The 25,027-nt window shown below is 40.6% G+C and overlaps 1 protein-coding gene across 1 annotated transcript in view; it reads left to right on the top strand.

The window, feature by feature from the left end:
- The window catches only part of LOC137667504 (titin-like), a 245,020-nt gene that overhangs the window by 192,140 nt on the left and 27,853 nt on the right, over nt 1-25,027 (top strand). Inside the window, 15 exon segments of the mRNA XM_068408322.1 lie at nt 52-351; nt 475-762; nt 855-1,151; nt 1,239-1,541; nt 1,635-1,940; nt 2,734-3,021; nt 3,129-3,419; nt 4,125-4,412; nt 4,587-5,177; nt 5,270-5,374; nt 5,866-6,063; nt 6,148-6,444; nt 6,565-7,152; nt 7,246-7,548; nt 7,662-24,767. Coding sequence (XP_068264423.1) covers nt 52-351; nt 475-762; nt 855-1,151; nt 1,239-1,541; nt 1,635-1,940; nt 2,734-3,021; nt 3,129-3,419; nt 4,125-4,412; nt 4,587-5,177; nt 5,270-5,374; nt 5,866-6,063; nt 6,148-6,444; nt 6,565-7,152; nt 7,246-7,548; nt 7,662-24,767 — 21,549 coding nt within the window.

Below are 25,027 nucleotides of genomic sequence, written 5' to 3' on the forward strand. Positions count from 1 at the left end.
TAGCTTTTTTTTTTGGCAAAACAGATTATAACATGCTCTTATTTGCCTTAGATCCCCCAGGAAAACCTGAAATTATTGATGTCACTAAGAGTACTGTATCACTGGTATGGACAAGACCAAAGCATGATGGTGGTAGCAAACTTATTGGCTACTTTATTGAAGCTTGCAAATTACCTGGTGATAAGTGGGTTCGGTGCAATACAACTCCACATCAAATACCCCTAGAAGAGTACACTGCTACTGATTTGGAAGAAAATGCTCAATACCAATTTAGAGCAATTGCCAAGACAGCAGTTAACATTAGCCGTCCTTCAGAACCTTCTGATCCAGTGACCATTCATCCAGAAAATGGTAAGAAATGTAAAAGCATTTGAGAACTCTGATAAGAATCTGCATATTGAACTAACACTCATGTGAAGAATGAGATGTTTATCTCTTACTAGATTAATTAACTCTTGGGCTCTTTCCTTTCAGTTCCCCCCAGAATAGAGTTGGATCTGTCTATGCAATCACAGCTTACAGTAAAAGCTGGAACTAATGTGCGTCTGGAGGCAAATGTATACGGCAAGCCGATGCCAACAATCACCTGGAAGAAAGAAGGAGAAGTTTTAAAGCCATCTGAAGGTGTTAAGATCACCACTAAGAGAAATCTTGCTACAGTTGAGTTGTTCAGTGTTAACAGGAAGCAAACAGGAGACTATACTATTACTGCTGAAAATGCAAGTGGATCAAAGTCAGCAACCATTAAGCTTAAAGTACTTGGTAAGCTAAAGACTCTCTGTTAATAAATACATTCATAGGTAACTTATATAGCATGAGACAGAGCTATAACAATGTGATGTTAATTCTTCTAGATAAGCCTGGTCCACCAGCCTCCGTTAAAATCAAACATATGTATGCAGATCGTGCAATGCTTTCTTGGGAGCCTCCTCTGGAAGATGGAGGTTCAGAAATTACTAACTACATTGTAGATAAGCGTGAAACAAGTAGACCAAACTGGGCCCAAGTCAGTGCCAATATACCCATTACAAGCTGCACAGTGGAGAAACTAATAGAAGGACATGAGTATCAGTTCCGCATATGTGCTGAAAACAAATATGGTGTTGGAGACCCTATCTTGACTGAACCAGCAGTTGCTAAGAATCCATATGGTAAGTGCTTTGTGAGATAGATTGATTAGTCATTGTTTTTTTGTGTACGCATGTATGTGAACATAACTTTCAAATAAATCTTCACAGATGTACCCGGACCTTGTGATCCACCGATAATTAGCAATGTAACGAAAGACTTTATGACGGTTAGCTGGAAGCCACCAGCTAGTGATGGTGGATCCCCAATAACTGGTTATATACTTGAGAAGCGTGAAACTAAGGCTCTTAACTGGACAAAGGTAAACAGAAAGCCTGTCATTGAAAGAACTGTTAAGGCTACTGGACTCCAAGAAGAAACAGAATATGAGTTCCGGGTGATAGCATTGAATAAAGCTGGACCTGGCAAGCCTAGTGCACCATCTAAAGCAGTGTATGCTCGTGATCCTCAATGTAAGCTAAAAGTCTCAGGTATTTTCCGTTGTTATTTACAAACACTTTTGTACAGAATTTGGTACAATAACTTTATGTTACTTTAATTCTCAGATCCTCCTGGCCCACCTGCTTTCCCAAAAGTGGTTGATACTACTCGTAATTCTATAAGCCTGTCATGGAGCAAACCAGCATATGATGGAGGAAGCCCTATTATTGGTTATCTAGTGGAAGCAAAAAGAGCTGACACAGACAACTGGGTCAGATGCAATTTACCCAAGAACTTACAGGCTACACAATTTGTGGTAACAGGGCTGATAGAAGATACAGAGTACCAGTTCCGCATTTATGCTGTCAATAAGATTGGATACAGTGATCCAAGTGATGTTCCTGATAAACACACTCCCAAAGACATTTTGAGTATGTTCATTGAAAACAAATTACCTTGTTGACTTTTGCTTTAATTCATGGGATGGGTTCCAAAGACGGTGTTTGTCACAGATCACAGAAGCATATTAATTTGGAATGTGTCGTTTCTCAAAAAATGTAGGTTAAAAGTGGCTAATTTGGAAGAGAATGGGGCAGTTAGGAACTGAGTAGAATATGACTGGTGTCTGCTTTTTTCATTTGTATGCTAGATACTCCTCTGCCTCCTATTTTAAGTCTTCAAGAATTTTTCTTTCTCTAATCCTAAAATTAGACTTTTCAGATCTCTGTTCTATTATTAAAAGTTTTAGTCTTCTTCATGTCTTCTAAATAACTTGAAGCCAACATTACTATTCTAAGCATCTGTGTGGCACACTATTTAATTGTATGACACTTATTCCTTAAGAGCCATGCTGGCTTCTGTATGTATTTTGCTGTATGTACAAAAATATTGCTTCACAGAACTGTCTTGCTTCAAGATAAGCAGCACAGTCCAGGAGGCTTTGAAACTCCTTTGAGTTCTAGAGGAACTAGGATTCTTCATATGATAAGTAATGTAAATGGTGGAAAAGACAGAAAAAGGGAAGTGAAATCAGTGTAAAAAAATGCTAAGTTTGCAAATGATCTTGAAATGGGACTCAGGACACTAACTCACTAACATCACAGGCATGAAAACAAGTTGGTTAATCTAGCGAAATGCCAGTAAAGAGGGACTTTTTGTCACAGTAACTTTAGTGATAGTCTTAAAGATGATGTTTTAATTGCATGGTTTTTGTTAAACACACAGTTCCTCCTGAAGGAGAACTTGATGCAGAACTAAGGAAAGTCCTTGTGTTGCGTGCTGGAGTCACAATGAGACTTTATGTGCCAGTAAGAGGACGTCCACCTCCAAAGATTACGTGGTCTAAAGTGGGAGCCAACCTAAGAGATAGACAAGGATTAGACATCAAGTCAACTGATTTTGATACCTTCCTGCGTTGTGAAAATGTAAACAAATATGATGCTGGAAAATACGTCCTCAGTCTGGAGAACAGCTGTGGCAAAAAGGCATACACAATTGTTGTAAAAGTACTTGGTAAGTGTCAGGTTTTTCCCCATTATAATACATTGGTTATCTTTTTAACTGATGATTTTTTGTATTTTGTTTGCTAAATCAAATGTGCGGTTGTTGTGTTTACCTAGATACTCCAGGCCCTCCAGTTAACCTGATTGTAAAGGAAGCATCTAAAGATTCTGCCTTCATTACATGGGAACCTCCACTAGTAGATGGTGGCAGTCCAATCACAAATTATGTTGTTGAAAAACGTGATGCAGAAAGAAAGTCATGGTCCACAGTAACAACAGAATGTCCAAAGACAAGCTGCAGGATAACTAACTTAGAAGGCGGCAAATCTTACTTCTTCAGGGTTTTTGCTGAAAATGAATATGGTATTGGTGACCCTTGTGAAACTCGTGATGCTGTTAAAGCTTCTGGTAAGAAAAATGAATCCATTTTGCCTATTTTGGTATTCAAATAATTTTTATTTTTAGCTTGAATGGACACTATCGTGGTTTAACCCCAGCCAGTAACTAAGCAGCACACAGCCACTCGCTCACTCCCCTCACCCCCTGCAGTGAGATGGGGGAGAGAATCAGAAAAAAAAGTAAAACTTGTGGGTTGAGATAAAGACAGCTTAATAGGACAGAAAAGGAGGGGAAAATAATAATAATACTAGTAATAACAATAATAATAATAATTAATAATAATAATAAGAGAATTTACAAACAAGTGATGCACAGTGCAACTGCTCACCACCTGCTGACCAATGCCCAGCCCATCCCTGGCTAGCTATCCTGGAGGAGAGAAATCCCAAAACCACAATCCCAGAAGAGAGACAGTGCTTCCCAGTCAACCCTCATGCATTACATTGCATGATATATAACATTCCATTGGCCAATTTGGATCTGTTGCTCTGGCTATGCTCCCTCCCAGCTTCTTGTGCACCTACAAAGCATGGGAATTTGAAAAGTCCTTGATTTCTTAGCAACAACTAAAAACATCAGTATATTATCAATATTCTTCTCATATCAAGTCCCATACTATCCAAAACATAACACTATTCTAGCTACTAAGAATAAAATAATCTCTATCCCAGCCAAAACCAGGACAGAGACTTACTATGCTTTTCTTCCTTCTAGAAACACCTGGGCCAGTTGTGGATCTAAAAGCTTCAGCTGTAACAAAATCATCATGCAATTTAGTATGGAAAAAACCTATCAGTGATGGTGGAAGCCGTATTTTTGCATATGTTGTCGAGGTCCTGATTGGTGAAGATAAATGGCAAGAAGTCATGCGGGCAAAGAACCTCCATTTTTCAATGAGAGACCTAAAAGAAGGACAAGAATACACTTTCAGAGTGAGAGCACAAAATGATGCTGGATATGGAACTCCAACAGAGCTCACAGTTGTGGCAAGAGATGATGTTGGTAAGAAGCAACTTAAGATTATTAATTCAATGCTTCACTTACCCAAATTACATTTATTTTATGCTTCCTGTCGTTACTATGCATACGTACAAATCAGATGCCTTTAAAAGAGCATCTTAATTTTATCACAGAGTTTATGCATAGTTGAATAATTGGTGTCTTTTCTTTTTACAGTGGCACCTGATCTTGATTTAAGAGATCTACCCGATTTGTGCTATATAGCTAAAGAGGGTAGCAATTTCCGTCTTAAAATCCCAATTAAAGGCAAGCCTGTCCCAACTGTAACTTGGAAGAAAGGTGAAGACCAGGCACTTACTGAGAGTGGAAGAGTTGCATTTGACTCTACAGCAGTTAATACCACACTTGTAGTACATGACTGCCAGAAAGCTGATGCTGGAAAATACACAATAACTCTGAAGAATGTTGTTGGCAGCAAGGAAGGCACTATTTCTGTGAAAGTTGTTGGCAAACCTGGCATACCAACAGGTCCAGTGAAATTTGAAGAAGTCACAGCCGATGCCGTAACCTTAAAGTGGGGCCCTCCAAAAGATGATGGTGGTTCAGAAGTCACTAACTATGTCCTAGAAAAGAGAGATAACGTAAACAATAAGTGGGTTACTTGTGCCTCTGCAGTCCAGAAAACCACATTTAGAGTTACAAGACTTCATGAAGGAAATGAATATACGTTCAGGATCAGAGCTGAAAATAAATACGGAGTAGGTGAAGGTCTTAAATCTGACCCTGTTGTTGCAAAACATCCATTTGGTAAGTATCCATTATAATTTTCAAAATTGAAAAAAAATGTTTTAGGGGTGATATTTACTTTTAATGTTACTGTACTTTTTTATATTGTTTAGATGTGCCAGATGCTCCTCCACCTCCCAACATTGTTGATGTTCGGCATGAATCTGTAGCTTTAACTTGGACTGATCCCAGAAGAACCGGAGGCTCACCAATCACAGGTATATCCTCAAAAGCCTCCCCAGTATTTCAGTTCTTATTAGTTCTTTGTCTCTATCAAAGGGTAAGATAAAACTGTCAGATGTTTATGCTTTAGATTGAATGAGACAGTGATTGATTTCACTGTTTTACTTCTTACTCCTTATCATGATTTTTTGAAAAAAATTTAACTTAAAAGTCAGGAAAATACTAACTGAGAAACAATATTTTTGCACAGAGACAAACTATCTAAAGAAAGAAAAACAAACTCACCTCTATGTTACATTACTTGGGTCTATAAAATTAGCAATTTCCATTTATAAACATCTCATTGTTGCAATTACATACTTCTGTAATGTATGTCCACATCCATTTCTTAATCAGGTTTTCAGTGTTCCTCTTGCACAAGGCCTACATGACATGCCATACAGGCAGTATGATGTTTCACAATGCTATGAGAAATGAAGATTTCTGGAAAGCCCCTCATATTTTGATCTCACCATTTATCTTCTAGGTTATCACATAGAAGTCAAAGAAAGAAATAGTCTTCTGTGGAAGAGAGCAAATAAAACGCCAATAAGAATGAAAGATTTCAGAGTGACAGGCTTAACTGAAGGTCTGGAATATGAATTCAGAGTAATGGCAATCAATATGGCTGGAGTAGGTAAACCAAGTCTGCCATCTGAACCAATTGTGGCACTTGATCCTATTGGTAAGTCATCAGGAGAATAAAAAGGAAAATTCTGAAATTTGAAATAACTTTTGTTTGATCACTATTTATTATTTTTTCTTCTAGATCCCCCTGGGAAACCTGAAGTTATCAATGTAACTAGAAACTCAGTAACACTCATTTGGACAGAACCAAAATATGATGGTGGACATAAGTTAACTGGCTATATTGTTGAAAAGCGTGATTTACCCTCAAAGACTTGGACAAAAGCTAATCACGTGAATGTTCCAGACTGTGCATTTACTGTAACTGACCTCATTGAAGGCTCCAAATATGAGTTCAGAATTAGAGCAAAGAACACTGCTGGAGCTATCAGTCCTCCATCTGAATCCACAGATACCATAATATGCAAGGATGAGTACGGTATGTAGATGGCATTAAAAATGTCAAATTTTATTTGAATAATTAATACCAAATCCTCTTTTTTTTTCCTCTATGTTCTTGTTATAACAATTGGGGGTGTTTGTTTGTTTGTTTTGACAGAGGCACCGAGCATTGTTATTGATCCTACTTTGAAGGAAGGTTTAACAGTAAAAGCAGGAGACACCATTACAGTGTCTGCTATTAGTATCCGTGGCAAACCACCTCCAACTTCAGCATGGTCAAAAGCTGGAAAAGATTTTAGACCTTCAGAGCTTGTGCACATTGAAACTACACCAACTTCTTCTACTCTAACTGTCAAATATGCAGCCAGAAAAGATTCTGGAGAATACACAATCACTGCAACCAATCCTTTTGGCACTAAGCAGGAGAGCATACATGTGAAAGTTTTAGATGTTCCAGGACCTCCGGGACCTATTGAGATCAGCAATGTTTCAGCAGAAAAAGCGACACTTACATGGTCACCTCCTGCAGAAGATGGTGGATCACCAGTCAAATCATATGTTCTTGAAAAGAGAGAAACTAGCCGACTGCTCTGGACATTGGTTGCTGAAAATATTGAAAGCTGTAGGCATGTTGTTAGCAAGCTCATTCAAGGAAATGAATATGTTTTCCGTGTCTCAGCAGTAAACCAGTATGGCAAGGGTGAACCAGTACAATCAGAACCAGTTAAAATGGTGGATAGATTTGGTATGTAGAACAAGCTAAGAAGTTCCAGTGTGTTTTTATTAATCTCTGAAGACTTGATTTTTGTTTTACCTGTACTTTTTTCTTCCTTATCAGGTCCCCCAGGCCCTCCTGGAAAACCAGAAGTTACAAATGTGACCAAAAATACTGTCACGGTTACCTGGAAAAGGCCAGTAGATGATGGTGGAAGTGAAATCACAGGTTACTATGTGGAGCGAAGAGAAAAGAAAGGTTTAAGATGGGTCAGAGCAACAAAGAAACCAGTTTCAGATCTTAGATGCAAAGTAACTGGTCTCCTGGAAGGAAATGAATATGAATTCCGTGTCAGTGCAGAAAACAGAGCAGGAGTTGGACCACCAAGTGATGCTTCAAAGTCAGTCATGTGCAAGGATGTGGCATGTTAGTATCATGCCTTTTCTTTTTTGGGGGTGGGTGGGATGGGTGGGGAGAACATTCAGGCAGTGTAAGAGTGACTTCTGTAATGTAATGCTTTATCTTTTCCTCACTTTCAGACCCACCAGGTCCACCGGCAAATCCAAGAGTGACTGATACTACAAAGACAAGTGCATCTTTAGCCTGGGGCAAGCCTCACTATGACGGTGGTCTTGACATCATTGGCTATATTGTAGAGCATCAAAAGGAAGGAGAAGAAGAATGGGTAAAGGACACAACAGGGACTGCTTTAAGAATCACTCAGTTTGTTGTTGCTCATCTGCAGACAGGAGCCAAATACAATTTCAGAATCTCTGCCATGAATGCTGCAGGTGTTGGTGAACCAGCAATAATTCCAAGTGTGGAAATCAAAGACCGGGAAGAAATTCCTGACTTTGAATTAGATGCTGAGCTAAGAAGAACACTTGTTGTTAGAGCTGGATTAACTATTCGGATTTTTGTGCCAATTAAAGGACGTCCAACTCCAGAAGTTACATGGACAAAAGATGATGTTTCACTCAAAGGACGTGCCAGTATTGAAAACACAGACTCTTTTACACTCTTGATTATCACAGAGTGCACCAGATACGATGCAGGAAAATACGTAATGACTCTTGAAAATGCTGCTGGTAAGAAGACTGGCTTTGTAAATGTAAAAGTCTTGGATACACCAGGTCCGCCAATAAACCTTAAGCCTAGAGAAATAACCAAAGACAGCATCACCCTCCAATGGGATATGCCTCTGATAGATGGCGGTTCACGTATAACAAACTATATTGTCGAGAAACGTGAGTCGACTCGGAAAGCATATTCAACAGTCACAACCAACTGCCAGAAGTGTTCCTTCAGGATTCCTAATTTGGCTGAGGGATGTGAATACTATTTCAGAGTGCTGGCTGAAAATGAGTACGGTATTGGTGAACCAGCTGAAACTGCAGAACCAGTAAGAGCTTCTGAGGCGCCATCCCCACCTGAGAGCCTTAATATTATGGATGTAACACGGAACTCAGTTAGCCTGGCTTGGCCAAAACCAGAACATGATGGTGGCAGCAAGATCACTGGGTATGTAATTGAAGCACAGAGAAAAGGAACCAACCAGTGGGCACACATCACCACTGTAAAAACGCTGGACTGTGTAGTAAAGAATCTAACTGAAAATGAAGAGTATACTTTCCAGGTTATGGCAGTTAACAGTGCTGGAAGAAGTGCCCCAAGAGAAAGCAGGCCAGTTATCATCAAGGAGCAAACGATGCTACCAGAGTTTGACCTCCGTGGTATCTACCAGAAAACAGTCATTGCCAAAGCTGGTGACAATATCAAGATTGAAATCCCCGTGTTTGGTCGTCCAAGGCCTACTGTGACTTGGAAGAAAGAAGACCAGATACTTAAGCAAACACAAAGGGTTAATTACGAAAATACTGCAACTGCAACTATACTAACCATCAATGAATGTAAACGAAGTGATAGTGGTCAATATCCACTGTCAGCTAAAAATATTGTTGGAGAAGTTAGTGAAGTAATCACAGTTCAGGTTCATGACATACCTGGGCCTCCTACTGGACCAATCAAATTTGATGAAATTTCATCTGACTTTCTGACATTCTCATGGGAGCCTCCTTTGAATGATGGTGGTGTACCAATAAGTAACTATGTTGTAGAAATGCGTCAAACTGACAGTACCACATGGACTGAACTGGCAACCACAGTGATACGTACTACGTTTAAAGCCACTCGTCTTACTACTGGAGTTGAATATCAGTTCCGTGTTAAAGCTCAAAACAGATATGGAATTGGTCCAGCCATTACGTCAGAGTCTGTAGTTGCCAACTACCCATTTAAGGTACCTGGGCCTCCTGGCACTCCTCAGGTGATTGCAGTCACCAAAGAAACCATGACCATTAGCTGGAATGAGCCAGTTACTGATGGTGGAAGCCCAATTTTGGGGTATCATGTTGAAAGAAAAGAACGAAATAGCATTCTTTGGCAGACTGTAAGTAAAATGCTGGTATCGGGCAATATCTTTAAATCAACTGGACTTACCGATGGTATTGCATATGAATTTCGTGTTATAGCAGAAAATCTGGCTGGGAAGAGTAAGCCAAGCAAGCCGTCTGAGCCTGTATTTGCCCTAGACCCAATAGATCCACCTGGTAAGCCGATACCTCTGAATATTACAAGACATGCAGTTACACTGAAGTGGACTAAACCAGAATATAATGGAGGTTTTAAGATAACTGGCTACACCGTTGAAAAAAGAGACCTTCCTAATGGCCGTTGGCTGAAGGCTAATTTCAGCAATATACTAGAGACTGAATTCACTGTAAGTGGTTTGACAGAAGATGCTGCTTATGAATTCCGTGTGATTGCTAGAAATGCTGGTGGGGCTGTTAGTCAGCCCTCTGAGCCATCAGATGCAATAACTTGTAGAGATGACATTGAAGCACCAAAGATAAAGGTGGATGCTAAATACAAAGACACCTTAGTACTGAAAGCAGGTGAAGTTTTCAGACTTGAGGCTGATGTTTCAGGTCGCCCTCCACCAACTATGACATGGACAAAAGGAGAAAAAGAACTTGAAGACACAGCAAAATTAGAAATAAAAATAGCAGATTTCTCTACTGTTCTAATCAATAAAGATTCTTCAAGAAGAGATGGTGGTGCCTATACACTTACTGCAACAAATCCTGGTGGCTTTGCCAAGCATATCTTCAATGTTAAAGTTCTTGATAGACCTGGTCCCCCAGAAGGGCCTTTGGCTGTGTCTGAAGTCACTGCAGAAAAATGTGTGCTGTCATGGCTACCTCCACTGGATGATGGAGGAGCAAAGATTGACCATTATGTGGTTGAAAAACGTGAAACCAGTAGATTGGCATGGACAGCTGTAGCCACAGAAGTTCCATTAACTAAACTGAAGGTTACTAAGCTGTTAAAGGGCAATGAGTACGTGTTCCGTGTTATGGCTGTTAACAAATATGGAGTTGGTGAGCCTCTGGAATCAGAGCCCGTTCTTGCAGTAAATCCATATGTGCCACCTGATCCACCTAAAACACCTGAAGTTACAGCAATTACAAAAGATTCTATGGTTGTCTGTTGGGGCCATCCTGATTCTGATGGTGGGAGCCCAATAACTAACTATATTGTGGAACGTCGAGACAGGGCTGGTCTACGGTGGGTGAAATGTAACAAACGGGTTGTTACCGACTTACGTTATAAAGTATCTGGACTGACAGAAGGCCATGAATATGAATACAGAGTCATGGCTGAAAATGCTGCTGGAGTCAGTGAGCCAAGCCCAACCAGTCCATTCTATAAAGCTTGTGATACCGTATTTAAGCCTGGCCCCCCCGGTAATCCTCGTGTTTTGGATAGCAGCAAGTCCTCAATCACAATAGCATGGAACAAACCAATATATGATGGTGGTTCAGAGATCACAGGTTACATGGTTGAGATCGCACTACCTGAAGAAGATGAGTGGAAGATTGTAACTCCACCAGTAGGTCTAAAGGCCACTTCTTTTACCGTCACTGACCTGAAAGAAAATCAAGAGTATAAAATACGGATATATGCTATGAACTCTGAAGGTCTTGGAGAACCTGCTCTTGTTCCTGGTACTCCAAAAGCTGAAGAAAGAATGCTACCTCCAGAGATTGAACTTGATGCAGAACTACGTAAAGTTGTCACTATTAGAGCCTGCTGTACTCTAAGACTCTTTGTCCCAATTAAAGGAAGACCGGTACCTGAAGTAAAATGGACAAGAGAACACGGGGAATCTTTGGATAGAGCAAGCATTGAATCAACTAGCTCTTATACTCTTCTTATTGTTGAAAATGTAAATAGATTTGACAGTGGCAAATACATGCTGACAATTGAAAACAGCTCAGGTAGTAAGTCAGCATTTGTGAATGTCAGAGTTCTTGATACCCCAGGGGCACCTCAAGATTTGAAAATAAAAGAAGTTACAAAATCATCAGTTACACTTACATGGGAGCCTCCTCTCATAGATGGTGGCTCTAAAATAAAAAATTACATTGTTGAAAAGCGTGAATCAACAAGAAAAGCGTATTCAACTGTTAATGCCAATTGCCATAAGACCAGCTGGAAAGTCGATTCACTGCAAGAAGGCTGCAACTACTACTTCAGAGTCCTAGCTGAAAATGAGTATGGAATAGGCCTTCCAGTTGAAACTTCAGAATCCATAAAAGTATCAGAAAGACCACTTCCACCAGGGAAAATAACTTTGCTGGATGTGACAAGAAATAGCGTATCCTTATCTTGGGAAAAACCTGAACATGATGGTGGTAGCAGAATTCTGGGCTACATTGTAGAAATGCAAAGCAAAGGCAGTGAAAAGTGGTCAACTTGTGCTACAGTAAAGGTTACTGAAGCCACTATCACGGGATTGATCCAAGGTGAAGAATACACCTTCCGTGTTTCAGCTCAGAATGAGAAAGGTGTCAGTGATCCTCGCCAGCTGGGTATACCAGTTGTTGCAAAAGATCTTGTGATTCCACCAGCTTTCAAACTCCTATTTACCACTTACAGTGTTCTAGCAGGAGAGGACTTAAAGGTTGATGTTCCTTTTGTTGGTCGACCCAAACCAGCAGTGTTTTGGCATAAAGATAATGTGGCATTGAAGCAGACTACAAGAGTAAATGCAGAAAGTTCAGAAAATAACACAGTGTTAACAATAAAAGAAGCATGTAGAGAAGATGTGGGGACATATTTAGTCAAACTTACAAACTCTGCAGGTGAAGCAACAGAGACCCTAAATATTGTTGTACTTGACAAACCAGGACCTCCAACTGGACCAGTAAAAGTAGATGAAGTAACATCAGATAGTATTACCATCTCCTGGGAACCACCTACGTATGATGGTGGTAGCTCTATCAATAATTATATTGTAGAAAAAAGAGATACTTCCACCACCACTTGGCAGATTGTGTCAGCTACTGTTGCAAGAACAACTATAAAAGCATGTCGATTAAAGACTGGCTGTGAATATCAGTTCAGAATCGCAGCTGAGAACAGATACGGAAAGAGTACCTATCTCACTTCGGAGTCAATCATAGCCCAATACCCATTTAAAGTTCCCGGTCCACCTGGAACACCTTTTGTAACAAATGTCTCAAAAGACAGCATGGTGGTACAATGGAATGAACCAGTCAATGATGGTGGTAGCAAGATCATTGGGTATCACTTGGAGCGCAAAGAAAGAAACAGCATTCTGTGGGCTAAACTGAACAAAACACCTATTCCAGATACCAAATTTAAGACAACTGGGCTTGAGGAAGGTCTTGAATATGAGTTCAGAGTTTATGCAGAAAACATAGTGGGCATCGGAAAGGCAAGTAAGGCATCTGAATGCTATACTGCACATGACCCATGTGACCCTCCAGGTCGTCCAGAACCTATAATTGTCACAAGAAGTTCAGTAACACTTCAGTGGAAGAAACCTGTATATGATGGTGGAAGTAAGATCACAGGCTATGTTGTTGAAAAGAAGGAGCTACCTGACGGTCGTTGGATGAAAGCAAGCTTTACAAATGTCATTGATACCCAATTTGAAGTAACTGGTCTAGTTGAAAACCAGAGATATGAGTTCCGTGTTATAGCACGAAATGCTGCAGGTGTTTTCAGTGAACCATCTGAGAGCTCAGGGGCAATTACAGCAAGAGATGAAGTAGAGCCACCTCATATAAGTATGGATCCAAAATACAAAGACACTATTGTAGTGAATGCTGGTGAGTCATTCAAGCTTGACGCAGATGTTCATGGCAAACCAATACCTTCCACTCAGTGGTTAAAAGGCGATCGTGAGCTGACAAACACTGCTCGTATAGAAATAAAAAGTACTGATTTTGCAACAAGCCTTAGTGTGAAGGAAGCCATTAGAGTTGACAGTGGTCAGTATGTACTACTGGCAAAGAATGTTGCAGGTGAAAAGAAAGTTCCTGTTAACGTCAAAGTTCTTGATAGACCTGGACCACCAGAAGGACCTGTTGAGATTACAGGGGTTACTGCTGAAAAATGCATGCTGTCATGGAAACCTCCGCTACAAGATGGTGGTAGTGATATTTCACACTACGTTGTAGAAAAAAGGGAAACCAGTCGCTTGGTGTGGACAGTCGTTGATTCAAATGTGCAAACCCTAAACTGCAAAGTTACAAAACTTTTGGAAGGAAATGAATATGTTTTCCGCATCATGGCAGTAAATAAATACGGCATTGGTGAACCTCTTGAGTCTGAACCAGTACTCGCAAGGAACCCATTTGTAGTGCCACTTCCACCAAAGGCACCAGAAGTCACAGCCATTACCAAGGATTCTATGATAGTTGTATGGGAAAGGCCAGCCTCAGATGGCGGTAGTGAAATCCTAGGCTACGTCCTTGAAAAACGAGATAAGGAAGGTATTCGCTGGACAAGATGTAACAAACATCTGATAAGTGAACTGCGATACAGAGTGACTGGTCTTATAGAAAATCATGATTATGAGTACAGAGTTTCAGCTGAAAATGCTGCTGGTCTTAGTGAACCAAGCCCACCTTCCACTTACTACAAAGCGTGTGATCCTATTTACAAGCCAGGTCCACCCAACAATCCTAAAGTTGTGGATGTTACAAGATCTTCAGTTTTCCTTTCATGGGGTAAACCTATCTATGATGGTGGCTCTGAGATTCAAGGATACATCGTGGAAAAATGTGATGTAAATGATGGTGAATGGGCAATTTGTACCCCTCCAACTGGAATTAAGACTACTCACATGGAAGTAGAAAAATTAGTGGAAAAACATGAATACAAATTCCGCATATGTGCAGTTAATAAAGCAGGAATTGGAGAGCATGCAGATGTTCCTGGTTCTGTTATTGTGGAAGAAAAGATGGAGGCACCAGACCTTGACCTTGACATGGAATTAAGGAAGATTGTAAATGTGAGGGCAGGAGGTTCCTTAAGACTGTTTGTTCCCATCAGAGGTCGTCCAACACCTGAAGTAAAATGGGGTAAAATGGATGGTGAGATCAGAGAGGCAGCTATTATTGATACCACTAGCAGCTTTACTTCTCTTGTTCTAGACAATGTTAACAGATTTGATACTGGAAAGTATACTCTGACTTTAGAAAACAGCAGTGGAACAAAGTCTGCCTTTGTCAGTGTAAGAGTACTGGATACCCCAAGTGCACCTGTTAATTTAAAAATCAAAGAGATCACTAAAGACTCTGTTTCACTTTCATGGGAGCCTCCTCTCTTGGACGGTGGAGCAAAAATAAAGAATTACATTATTGAAAAGCGTGAAGCAACAAGAAAGGCATATGCAGCTGTTGTAACAAACTGCCACAAGACTTCATGGAAAGTAGATCAACTTCAGGAAGGCTGCTATTACTTCTTTAGAATCTCCGCTGAGAATGACTACGGAATTGGTCTTCCTGCAGAAACCAGTGACCCAATTAAAGTTGCTGAAGTTCCACAGCCTCCTGGGAAAATAACAGTGGATGATGTCACAAGAAACAGTGTCTCGCTAAGCTGGGCAAAACCTGAACATGATGGTGGCAGCAAAATCATACAATACATTGTTGAAATGCAAGCAAAGGGTAGTGAGAAGTGGTCAGAGTGTGCTCGTGTAAAAACACTTGAAGCAGTTATTACTAACTTAACTCAAGGGGAAGAATATCTTTTCAGAGTAATGGCTGTAAATGAAAAGGGTAAGAGTGATCCTAGAGCACTTGCAGTTCCAATAGTTGCCAAAGATGTGGTGATTGAACCTGATGTAAGACCTGCTTTTCACAGTTATAGTATCCAAGTGGGACAAGATCTGAAAGTAGAAGTACCAATTGCAGGTCGACCTAAACCAGCTGTTACCTGGGTAAAAGATGGCCAGCCATTAAGGCAGACGACAAGAGTCAATGTTAGTGATTTGACTGATCTCACTGTATTGAATATTAAAGAAACTAGCAAAGAGGACAGTGGCACTTATGAAATCACAGTGGCTAATGTTGTTGGGCAAAAGTCTGCCTCTGTTGAAATTATAACTCTAGACAAACCTGACCCTCCAGTAGGACCTGTGAAGTTTGATGAAGTAAGTGCAGAAAGTATTACCCTATCATGGAATCCCCCAGCATACACAGGTGGCTGCCAAATCACCAACTATGTTGTTCACAAGAGAGATACAACAACCACTGTATGGGAAACAGTGTCGGCTACTGTTGCAAGAACCACACTGAAGGTGACTAAACTGAAAACTGGTTCAGAATATCAGTTCAGAATATTTGCTGAGAACAGGTATGGGCAGAGCTTTGCACTGGAATCTGCACCAATTGTAGCACAGTACCCCTACAAGGAACCAGGACCTCCTGGCACACCATTTGTGACAATGGTTACAAAAGACTCCATGGTCGTACAGTGGCATGAACCAATAAATGATGGTGGCAGTAAAGTGTTGGGCTACCATCTTGAGAGAAAGGAGAAAAACAGCATTTTGTGGACTAAAGTAAACAAGACTATTATTCAGGACACAAGTTATAAGACAACTAACCTTGAAGAAGGAATTGAATATGAGTTTCGAGTTTCTGCAGAGAATATTGTTGGCGTAGGCAAAACAAGTAAAGTTTCTGAGTGCTATGTAGCTCGCGACCCATGTGATCCTCCAGGTCGCCCAGAAGCTATAATAATAAAAAGAAGCTCTATTACTCTACAGTGGACCAAACCAGAATATGATGGTGGAAGTAAGATTACTGGTTATATTGTAGAGAAACGTGACTTACCAGATGGTCGCTGGATGAAAGCTAGCTTCACAAATATAATTGAAACTCAGTTCACTGTAACAGGTCTTACTGAAGACCAAAGATACGAATTTAGAGTAATTGCAAAGAATGCTGCGGGTGCAATAAGCAAACCTTCTGACAGTACAGGACCAATAACAGCAAGGGATGAAGTTGAACTTCCACGAATTTCAATGGATCCGAAGTACAAAGACACAATAGTTGTAAATGCTGGTGAAACATTCAGACTTGAGGCTGATGTTCATGGAAAGCCACTACCAACCATTAAGTGGTACAAAGGAGAGAAAGAGCTTGAGGAAACTGCTAGATATGAAATAAAGAACACAGATTTCAGTGCATTAATAATTGTAAAAGACGCTATTAGAGTTGATGGTGGACAGTACATTTTAGAAGCCTCTAATGTTGCAGGAACAAAGACAGTACCAGTAAATGTAAAAGTCCTGGACAGGCCAGGACCTCCAGAGGGCCCAGTCCAAGTGACAGGAGTTACAGCTGAAAAATGTTCATTGGCATGGGCTCCACCTCTTCATGATGGTGGCAGTGATATTTCTCATTACATTGTAGAGAAGAGAGAAACTAGTCGCCTAGCATGGACTGTTGTCGCTTCAGAGGTTTTACCTACAATGCTGAAAGTAACAAAACTCTTGGAAGGAAATGAATATATTTTCCGTATTATGGCAGTTAACAAATATGGTGTTGGTGAGCCATTAGAATCTGTGCCAGTAATGGTGAAAAATCCATTTGTGGTTCCTGGACCACCAAAGGCCTTGGAAATTACCAACATCACAAAGGATTCTATGACTGTCTGCTGGAGCCGGCCAGATAGTGATGGAGGTAGTGAAATCATAGGCTACATTGTAGAAAAGAGAGACCGAGCGGGCATCAGGTGGATAAAATGCAATAAACGCCGAATTACAGATTTGCGATTAAGAGCTACAGGATTAACAGAGGATCATGAATACGAATTCAGAGTTTCTGCTGAAAATGCTGCTGGAGTGGGTGAACCAAGCCAAGTTTCTCCTTACTTTAAAGCTTGTGACCCCATGTTCAAGCCTGGCCCACCTACAAACGCCCATGTCGTGGATACCACCAAAAGTTCAGTTACGCTTGGTTGGAGTAAACCTATTTATGATGGTGGTTGTGAAATCCAAGGATACCTTGTAGAAATATGTAAAGCAGATGAAGATGAATGGTCACTTGTTACTCCACAGACAGGTGTACGTGCCACTCGATTTGAAATCAAAAAGCTTACTGAACATCAAGAATATAAACTACGAGTGTGTGCCCTCAACAAGGTTGGTGTAGGAGAGGCTGCATCAGTTCCTGGTACTGTTAAACCAGAAGACAAACTTGAAGCTCCGGAACTTGATATTGACTCAGAGCTAAGGAAAGGGATAGTGGTTAGAGCTGGTGGATCTGCTAGGATTCATATACCATTCAGGGGACGACCAACACCTGACATCACGTGGTCTCGAGAAGAAGGTGAATTCACAGAAAAAGTTCAGATTGATAAAGGCATAAACTACACACAACTTTCAATTGACAACTGTGATAGAAATGATGCTGGAAAGTACATTCTTAAGTTGGAGAACAGCAGTGGTTCTAAGTCTGCATTTGTTACAGTAAAAGTCTTGGACACACCAGGACCACCACAAAACTTAGTAGTAAAGGATATAAAGAAGGATTCTGCTGTATTATCTTGGGAACCACCCATTATCGATGGTGGTGCAAAGGTAAAGAACTACGTAATAGACAAACGTGAGTCAACCAGGAAGGCATTTGCAAATGTAAGTGCTAAGTGTGGCAAGACAAGTTTCAAAGTTGAAAATCTTACAGAAGGAGCAATTTATTACTTCAGAGTTATGGCTGAAAATGAATTTGGAATTGGTGTTCCAGCTGAAACCACGGACGCTGTCAAAGCCTCAGAGCCACCTCTGCCTCCTGGGAAAGTAACACTCACTGATGTGACTCAGAGAAGTGCATCACTTACATGGGAAAAACCTGAACATGATGGAGGTAGCAGAATTTTGGGATATATTGTTGAAATGCTGCCTAAAGGAACAGAAAAATGGAGTGTTGTTAGTGAGACCAAAACATGCAATGCAGTTGTGTCTGGTTTGAGTCCAGGACAGGAATATCAATTTCATGTGATTGCCTTCAATGAAAAAGGCAAAAGTGATCCCAGAGCACTTGGAATTCCTGTGATAGCCAAAGACTTGACAATTGAGCCAAGTTTCAAACTGATGTTTAATACATACAGTGTACAGGCTGGAGAAGATCTGAAGGTAGAAGTACCATTTATAGGTAGACCCAAACCTACTATTACTTGGACAAAAGATGAGCAGCCACTGAAACAGACAACCAGATTACATATTCAGGATACATCAACATCAACTATCTTACATATTAAAGAAAGTAACAAGGAAGACTTCGGTAAATATACAGTAACAGCAACAAACACAGCAGGTACAGCAACAGAGCACCTGAGCATAATTGTACTGGAAAAGCCTGGCCCACCACGAGGACCCGTCTGCTTTGACGAAGTTAGCGCAGACTTTGTTGTTTTATCGTGGGATCCACCTGATTACACTGGTGGCTGTCAGATAAGCAACTATATAGTAGAGAAGCGTGACACAAGCACTACCACATGGAGCATTGTGTCAGCAACTGTTGCAAGAACAACTATCAAAGCAACAAAGCTTAAAACAGGTTCTGAATACCAGTTTCGGATTTCTGCTGAAAATAGATATGGGAAGAGCTCTCCTTTGGATTCTAAACCAGTTGTTGTGCAATACCCCTACAAGGTGCCTGGGCCACCTGGAACCCCATTTGTAATAGCAGCTTCCAAGGATCATATGATCGTACAATGGCACGAACCAGTAAATGATGGAGGAAGCAAAGTTCTTGGCTACCATCTTGAACGTAAAGATAAGAACAGCATTCTTTGGACAAAACAGAACAAGTCACTCATTGCAGACACTAAATATAAAACAGATGGCCTTGAAGAAGGTCTTGAATATGAGTTCAGAGTTTCTGCTGAAAACATCGTTGGCATAGGCAAATTCAGCAAAGTATCAGAACTGTATGTTGCCCGAGATCCTTGTGACCCACCTGGCCGCCCAGAGGCCACTGTTGTTACAAGAAATAATATCACACTAAAGTGGAAAAAACCTGAATATGACGGTGGAAGCAAAATAACTGGTTATATTGTTGAAAAGAAAGAACTACCAGATGGTCGCTGGATGAAAGCCAGCTTCACAAATGTGTTGGAAACAGAATTTACAGTAAGTGGTCTTGTTGAAGACCAACGATATGAATTTAGAGTCATTGCAAGAAATGCAGCAGGTTGCTTGAGTGAACCATCTGAAAGTACAGGGCCCATTACTGCCAGAGATGAAATTGAAGCACCAGGGGCTTCACTGGATCCTAAATATAAAGATGTCATTGTTGTTCATGCTGGAGAAACCTTTGTTCTTGAGGCTGATATCCACGGCAAACCTATTCCTGATATTACATGGGCAAAAGATGGTAAAGACCTTGAAGAAGCAACTGCAAGAATGGAAATTAAATCTACCATTCAGAAAACAACTCTTACCGTCAAAGACTGTGTAAGAGTAGATGGAGGTCACTATACTCTTAACCTCAGAAATGTTGGTGGCACAAAATCTATACCAATCACTGTAAAAGTGCTTGACAGGCCAGGACCTCCAGAAGGACCTTTGAAGGTTACAGGCGTCACTGCAGAAAAATGCTACTTGGCATGGGCTCCGCCTTTGCATGATGGTGGTTCTAGTATCTCACATTATATCATTGAGAAGAGAGAGACAAGCAGGCTTTCATGGACACAAGTAGCAACAGACGTGCAGGCTCTTAATCACAAAGTAACCAGACTCCTTGCTGGCAATGAGTACATTTTCCGTGTAATGGCAGTGAACAAATACGGAACTGGAGAACCCTTGGAATCTGAGCCAATTGTGGCTCGTAATCCATACAAACCCCCTGGTCCTCCTTCAACACCTGAAGTTTCAGCAATCACAAAAGATTCTATGGTGGTAACATGGGGTCGCCCAGAAGACAATGGGGGAGCTGAAATTGAAGGCTATATACTTGAAAAAAGAGACAAAGATGGCATCCGGTGGACCAAATGCAATAAGAAAAGGCTGACGGACTTGCGATTGAGAGTAACAGGTCTTACCGATGGGCATTTCTATGAATTTAGAGTTTCTGCTGAAAATGCTGCAGGGGTAGGGGAACCCAGTGAGCCATCCATTTTCTATCGTGCTTGTGATGTGTTATATCCACCAGGTCCTCCAAGCAATCCAAAAGTTACAGATACTTCCAGGTCATCAGTTTCCCTTGCTTGGAGTAAGCCCATTTATGATGGCGGTGCTCCAGTTAAGGGATATATAGTAGAAGTAAAAGAAGCTGCTTCTGATGAATGGACTACCTGCACCCCACCAACAGGCCTACAAGCAAAACAGTTCACTGTAACAAAACTTAAAGAGAACCAGGAGTATAACTTCCGCATCTGTGCCATCAACTCAGAAGGAGTAGGAGAACCTGCTACTATGCCTGGTACAGTCATAGCAGCAGACAAGATTGAACCTCCTGAAATTGAACTTGATGCAGATCTCAGAAAAGTAGTTACTGTACGTGCTAGTGGTACATTACGCCTGTTTGTCACCATCAAAGGAAGACCAGAACCTGAAGTTAAATGGGAGAAAGCAGAAGGAACAATTAGTGAGCGAGCTCAGATTGAAGTCACCAGTTCCTATACAATGCTGGTCATTGACAATGTGAATAGATTTGATAGTGGTAGATACAATCTTACTTTAGAGAACAACAGTGGCAAAAAATCAGCTTTTGTCAATGTCAGAGTGCTTGATACACCTAGCGCACCTGTAAACCTGACAATCAGAGAAGTGAAGAAAGATTTTGTAACATTAGCCTGGGAACCGCCACTTATTGATGGTGGAGCTAAAATTACCAACTATGTAGTTGAAAAGCGAGAAACCACAAGAAAGGCATATGCCACAATTACAAACAACTGCACTAAGAATTCCTTCAAAATTACTCAGCTACAAGAAGGATGTAGTTACTACTTCCGTGTTCTAGCTGTGAATGAGTACGGGGTTGGCTTACCAGCAGAAACACCTGACCCAATTAAGGTTTCTGAACCACCTTCTCCACCTGCAAAGGTCATTCTTCTTGATGTGACTTGCAACTCTGCTTCAATTAAATGGGAAAAGCCAGAGAGTGATGGTGGCAGTAAAATTACTGGTTATATAGTAGAAATGCAAACTAAAGGAAGTATAAAATGGAGTGCATGTACACAGGTGAAAACATTAGAAGCAACAATAACAGGCTTAAGTATGGGAGAAGAGTACAGTTTCAGAGTGATTGCTGTTAATGAAAAAGGAAAAAGTGATCCAAGAGAACTTGGTGTCCCAGTCATTGCAAAAGATATTGAAATTCAGCCATCTGTTGAGCTCCTTTTCAACACATTCACTGTGAAAGCTGGAGATGATCTTAAGATTGATGTGCCGTTCAGAGGGCGACCTCTTCCAACCGTTAGCTGGAAGAAGGATGGGAATCCCTTCAAAGAGACAACCAGGGTAAATGTTCAGACATCAAAGACTTCAACTTCACTGTCCATCAAGGAAGCTTCAAATGAAGATTTGGGACATTATGAATTACATCTTTCAAATACTGCCGGATCAACAACAGCTTCTTTAACTGTAGTTGTCCTTGACAGACCAGGACCACCAACTGATGTGCGTATTGATGAAGTTAGTGCTGATAGTGTAACTCTATCTTGGAAACCTCCAGTATATGATGGTGGTTGCCATATTAGTAATTACATTGTGGAGAAGCGAGAAACTACCACAACAACATGGGATGTAGTATCTGCAGCAGTTGCAAGAACATCAATTAAAGTATCTCGACTCACCACTGGCTCTGAATATCAGTTCCGTATTTGTGCAGAAAACCGCTATGGGAAAAGCACTTACACTAATTCTCCTTCTGTTGTGGCAGAGTATCCATTTAAGCCTCCAGGACCACCTGGAACTCCTCATGTGGCACATGCAACTAAAGCTTTCATGATTGTAACTTGGCAGGTACCAGTTAATGATGGAGGTAGCAGTGTACTAGGATACCACTTGGAGCGTAAAGAAAGAAGCAGCATTCTTTGGACAAAAGTCAACAAGAGCCTTATACCCGATACGCAAATGAAAGTTACAGGTCTTGATGAAGGACTGATGTATGAATATCGTGTGTATGCTGAAAACATTGCCGGAATAAGCAAATGCAGTAAATCATGTGAACCAGTTGCTGCAAGAGATCCATGTGACCCTCCTGGTCAACCAGAAGTTACTAATATTACAAGAACATGTGTCTCACTGAAATGGACTAAACCAGAATATGATGGTGGAGCTAAAGTAATAGGATATATTATTGAACGCAGAGAGATACCAGATGGTCGTTGGCTAAAGTGTAATTTTACTAATGTGCAAGAAACATACTTTGACGTAGGTGGACTCACAGAAGACCAGCGATATGAATTCCGTGTGATTGCAAAGAACGCTGCTGGACTCTTCAGTCAGCCATCTGAATCAACTGGACCTGTGACTGTAAAAGATGATGTAGAGGCTCCAAGAATTATGATGGATGCCAAATTCAGGGATGTTGTAGTTGTGAAAGCTGGAGAAGTGTTTAAAGTCAATGCTGATATTGCAGGACGACCAATACCAGTGATTTCATGGACAAAGGATGGCAAGGAGCTTGAAGGAAAAGCTAGAGTTGAAATAGCCTTAACAGATCACAGTACTGCAATAACCATTAAGGACTGTGTCCGAGGTGATTCAGGACAGTATGTACTAACATTACAAAATGTTGCAGGAACAAAATCTTTAGCAATTAATTGCAAAGTACTTGATAGACCTGGCCCACCTGCAGGCCCATTAGAAATAAATGGCCTTACTGCTGAAAAGTGCCATTTATCATGGGGACCTCCTCAAGAAAATGGTGGTGCAGATATTGATTATTATATTGTAGAAAAACGTGAGACCAGCAGAATTGCATGGACACTTTGTGAAGGAGAGCTTAGAACAACATCCTGTAAAGTGACAAAACTACTGAAGACTAATGAGTATATTTTCAGAGTGATGGGAGTTAACAAGTATGGTGTTGGTGAGCCTCTAGAAAGCATGGCTGTCAAAGCCCTAGACCCATTTACAGTTCCAAGTCCACCTACATCTTTAGAGATCACCAGTGTGAGCAAAGATTCAATAACTCTGTGCTGGGCAAGACCTGAGTCTGATGGAGGCAATGAGATCTCTGGCTATGTAATTGAAAGGCGTGAGAAAACTAGCCTAAGATGGATTCGTGTAAACAAAAAGCCAGTTTATGATTTAAGAGTGAAATCATCAGGTCTCCGTGAAGGATGTGAATATGAATTCCGTGTCTATGCAGAAAATGCTGCTGGCCTCAGTCTTCCAAGTGAAACTACACCATTGATTCGGGCAGAAGACCCAGTCTTCTTGCCATCTCCCCCATCTAAACCTAAGATTATGGATTCTACAAGGTCAAATATCACAATTGGGTGGACAAAACCACTGTTTGATGGAGGTGCTCCAGTAACGGGATACACAGTTGAATACAAGAAAATTGATGAAACTGACTGGACCACTGCTATTCAGAATTTAAGAGGCACAGAATACACCATAACTGGATTAGTATCAGGCTCTGAGTATGTCTTTAGAGTGAAATCCATTAACAAAATTGGTGTCAGTGAACCGAGTGATGTCTCAGAACCTCAGGTGGCAAAAGAAAGAGAAGAAGAACCTGCCTTTGATATTGACAGTGAAATGCGGAAGACTTTAATTGTAAAGGCTGGTGGATCATTCACAATGACTGTTCCTTTCAGAGGCAAACCAGTCCCAAATGTAACGTGGAACAAACCAGACACTGACCTCCGTACACGAGCAAGCATTGATACTTCAGATAATTGCACATCTCTTACTATTGAAAAAGCAACAAGAAACGATTCTGGAAAATACACATTAACATTGCAAAACATCCTGAACACTGCTACCTTGACTTTAATTGTCAAAGTTCTTGATACTCCTGGCCCACCATCTAATATTGCAGCAAAAGATGTAACCAAAGAATCTGCTGTGTTATCTTGGGATGTTCCCGAAAATGATGGTGGAGCACCTGTAAAGAACTATGTTATTGAAAAACGAGAAGCTAGCAAAAAAGCGTGGGTCACTGTGACAAACAATTGTCATCGCCTGTCCTACAAAGTGACTGACTTGCAAGAAGGTGCCATTTACTACTTCCGGGTTTCTGGAGAAAATGAGTATGGGGTTGGAGTGCCTTCTGAGACCAAGGAGGGAACAAAAATAACAGGTGTGTTTCACTAAGAAAAATATTTGTTAATATTTAAAACAATATGTGTTTTAAAATGTTTAATTCAAAATAATCTAAAAAGTGTTAAATCTGTTTACAGTAAAAAAGATAATTTTGTGGTAGGTACGTCTGTGGTTTTACAAATGAAAAATTGCTAAGTTATAGCTTGAATTTTAAATTTTGCTTGCATTTTACTTAAAATGTTTGATATACAAATTCATTTTAAAAACACATTTTCTCAATCCAGATGGCATTCCTGT

This window comes from Nyctibius grandis, chromosome 9 (assembly GCF_013368605.1).
Source record: "Nyctibius grandis isolate bNycGra1 chromosome 9, bNycGra1.pri, whole genome shotgun sequence".
NCBI classification, from domain to species: Eukaryota; Metazoa; Chordata; class Aves; order Nyctibiiformes; family Nyctibiidae; genus Nyctibius; species Nyctibius grandis.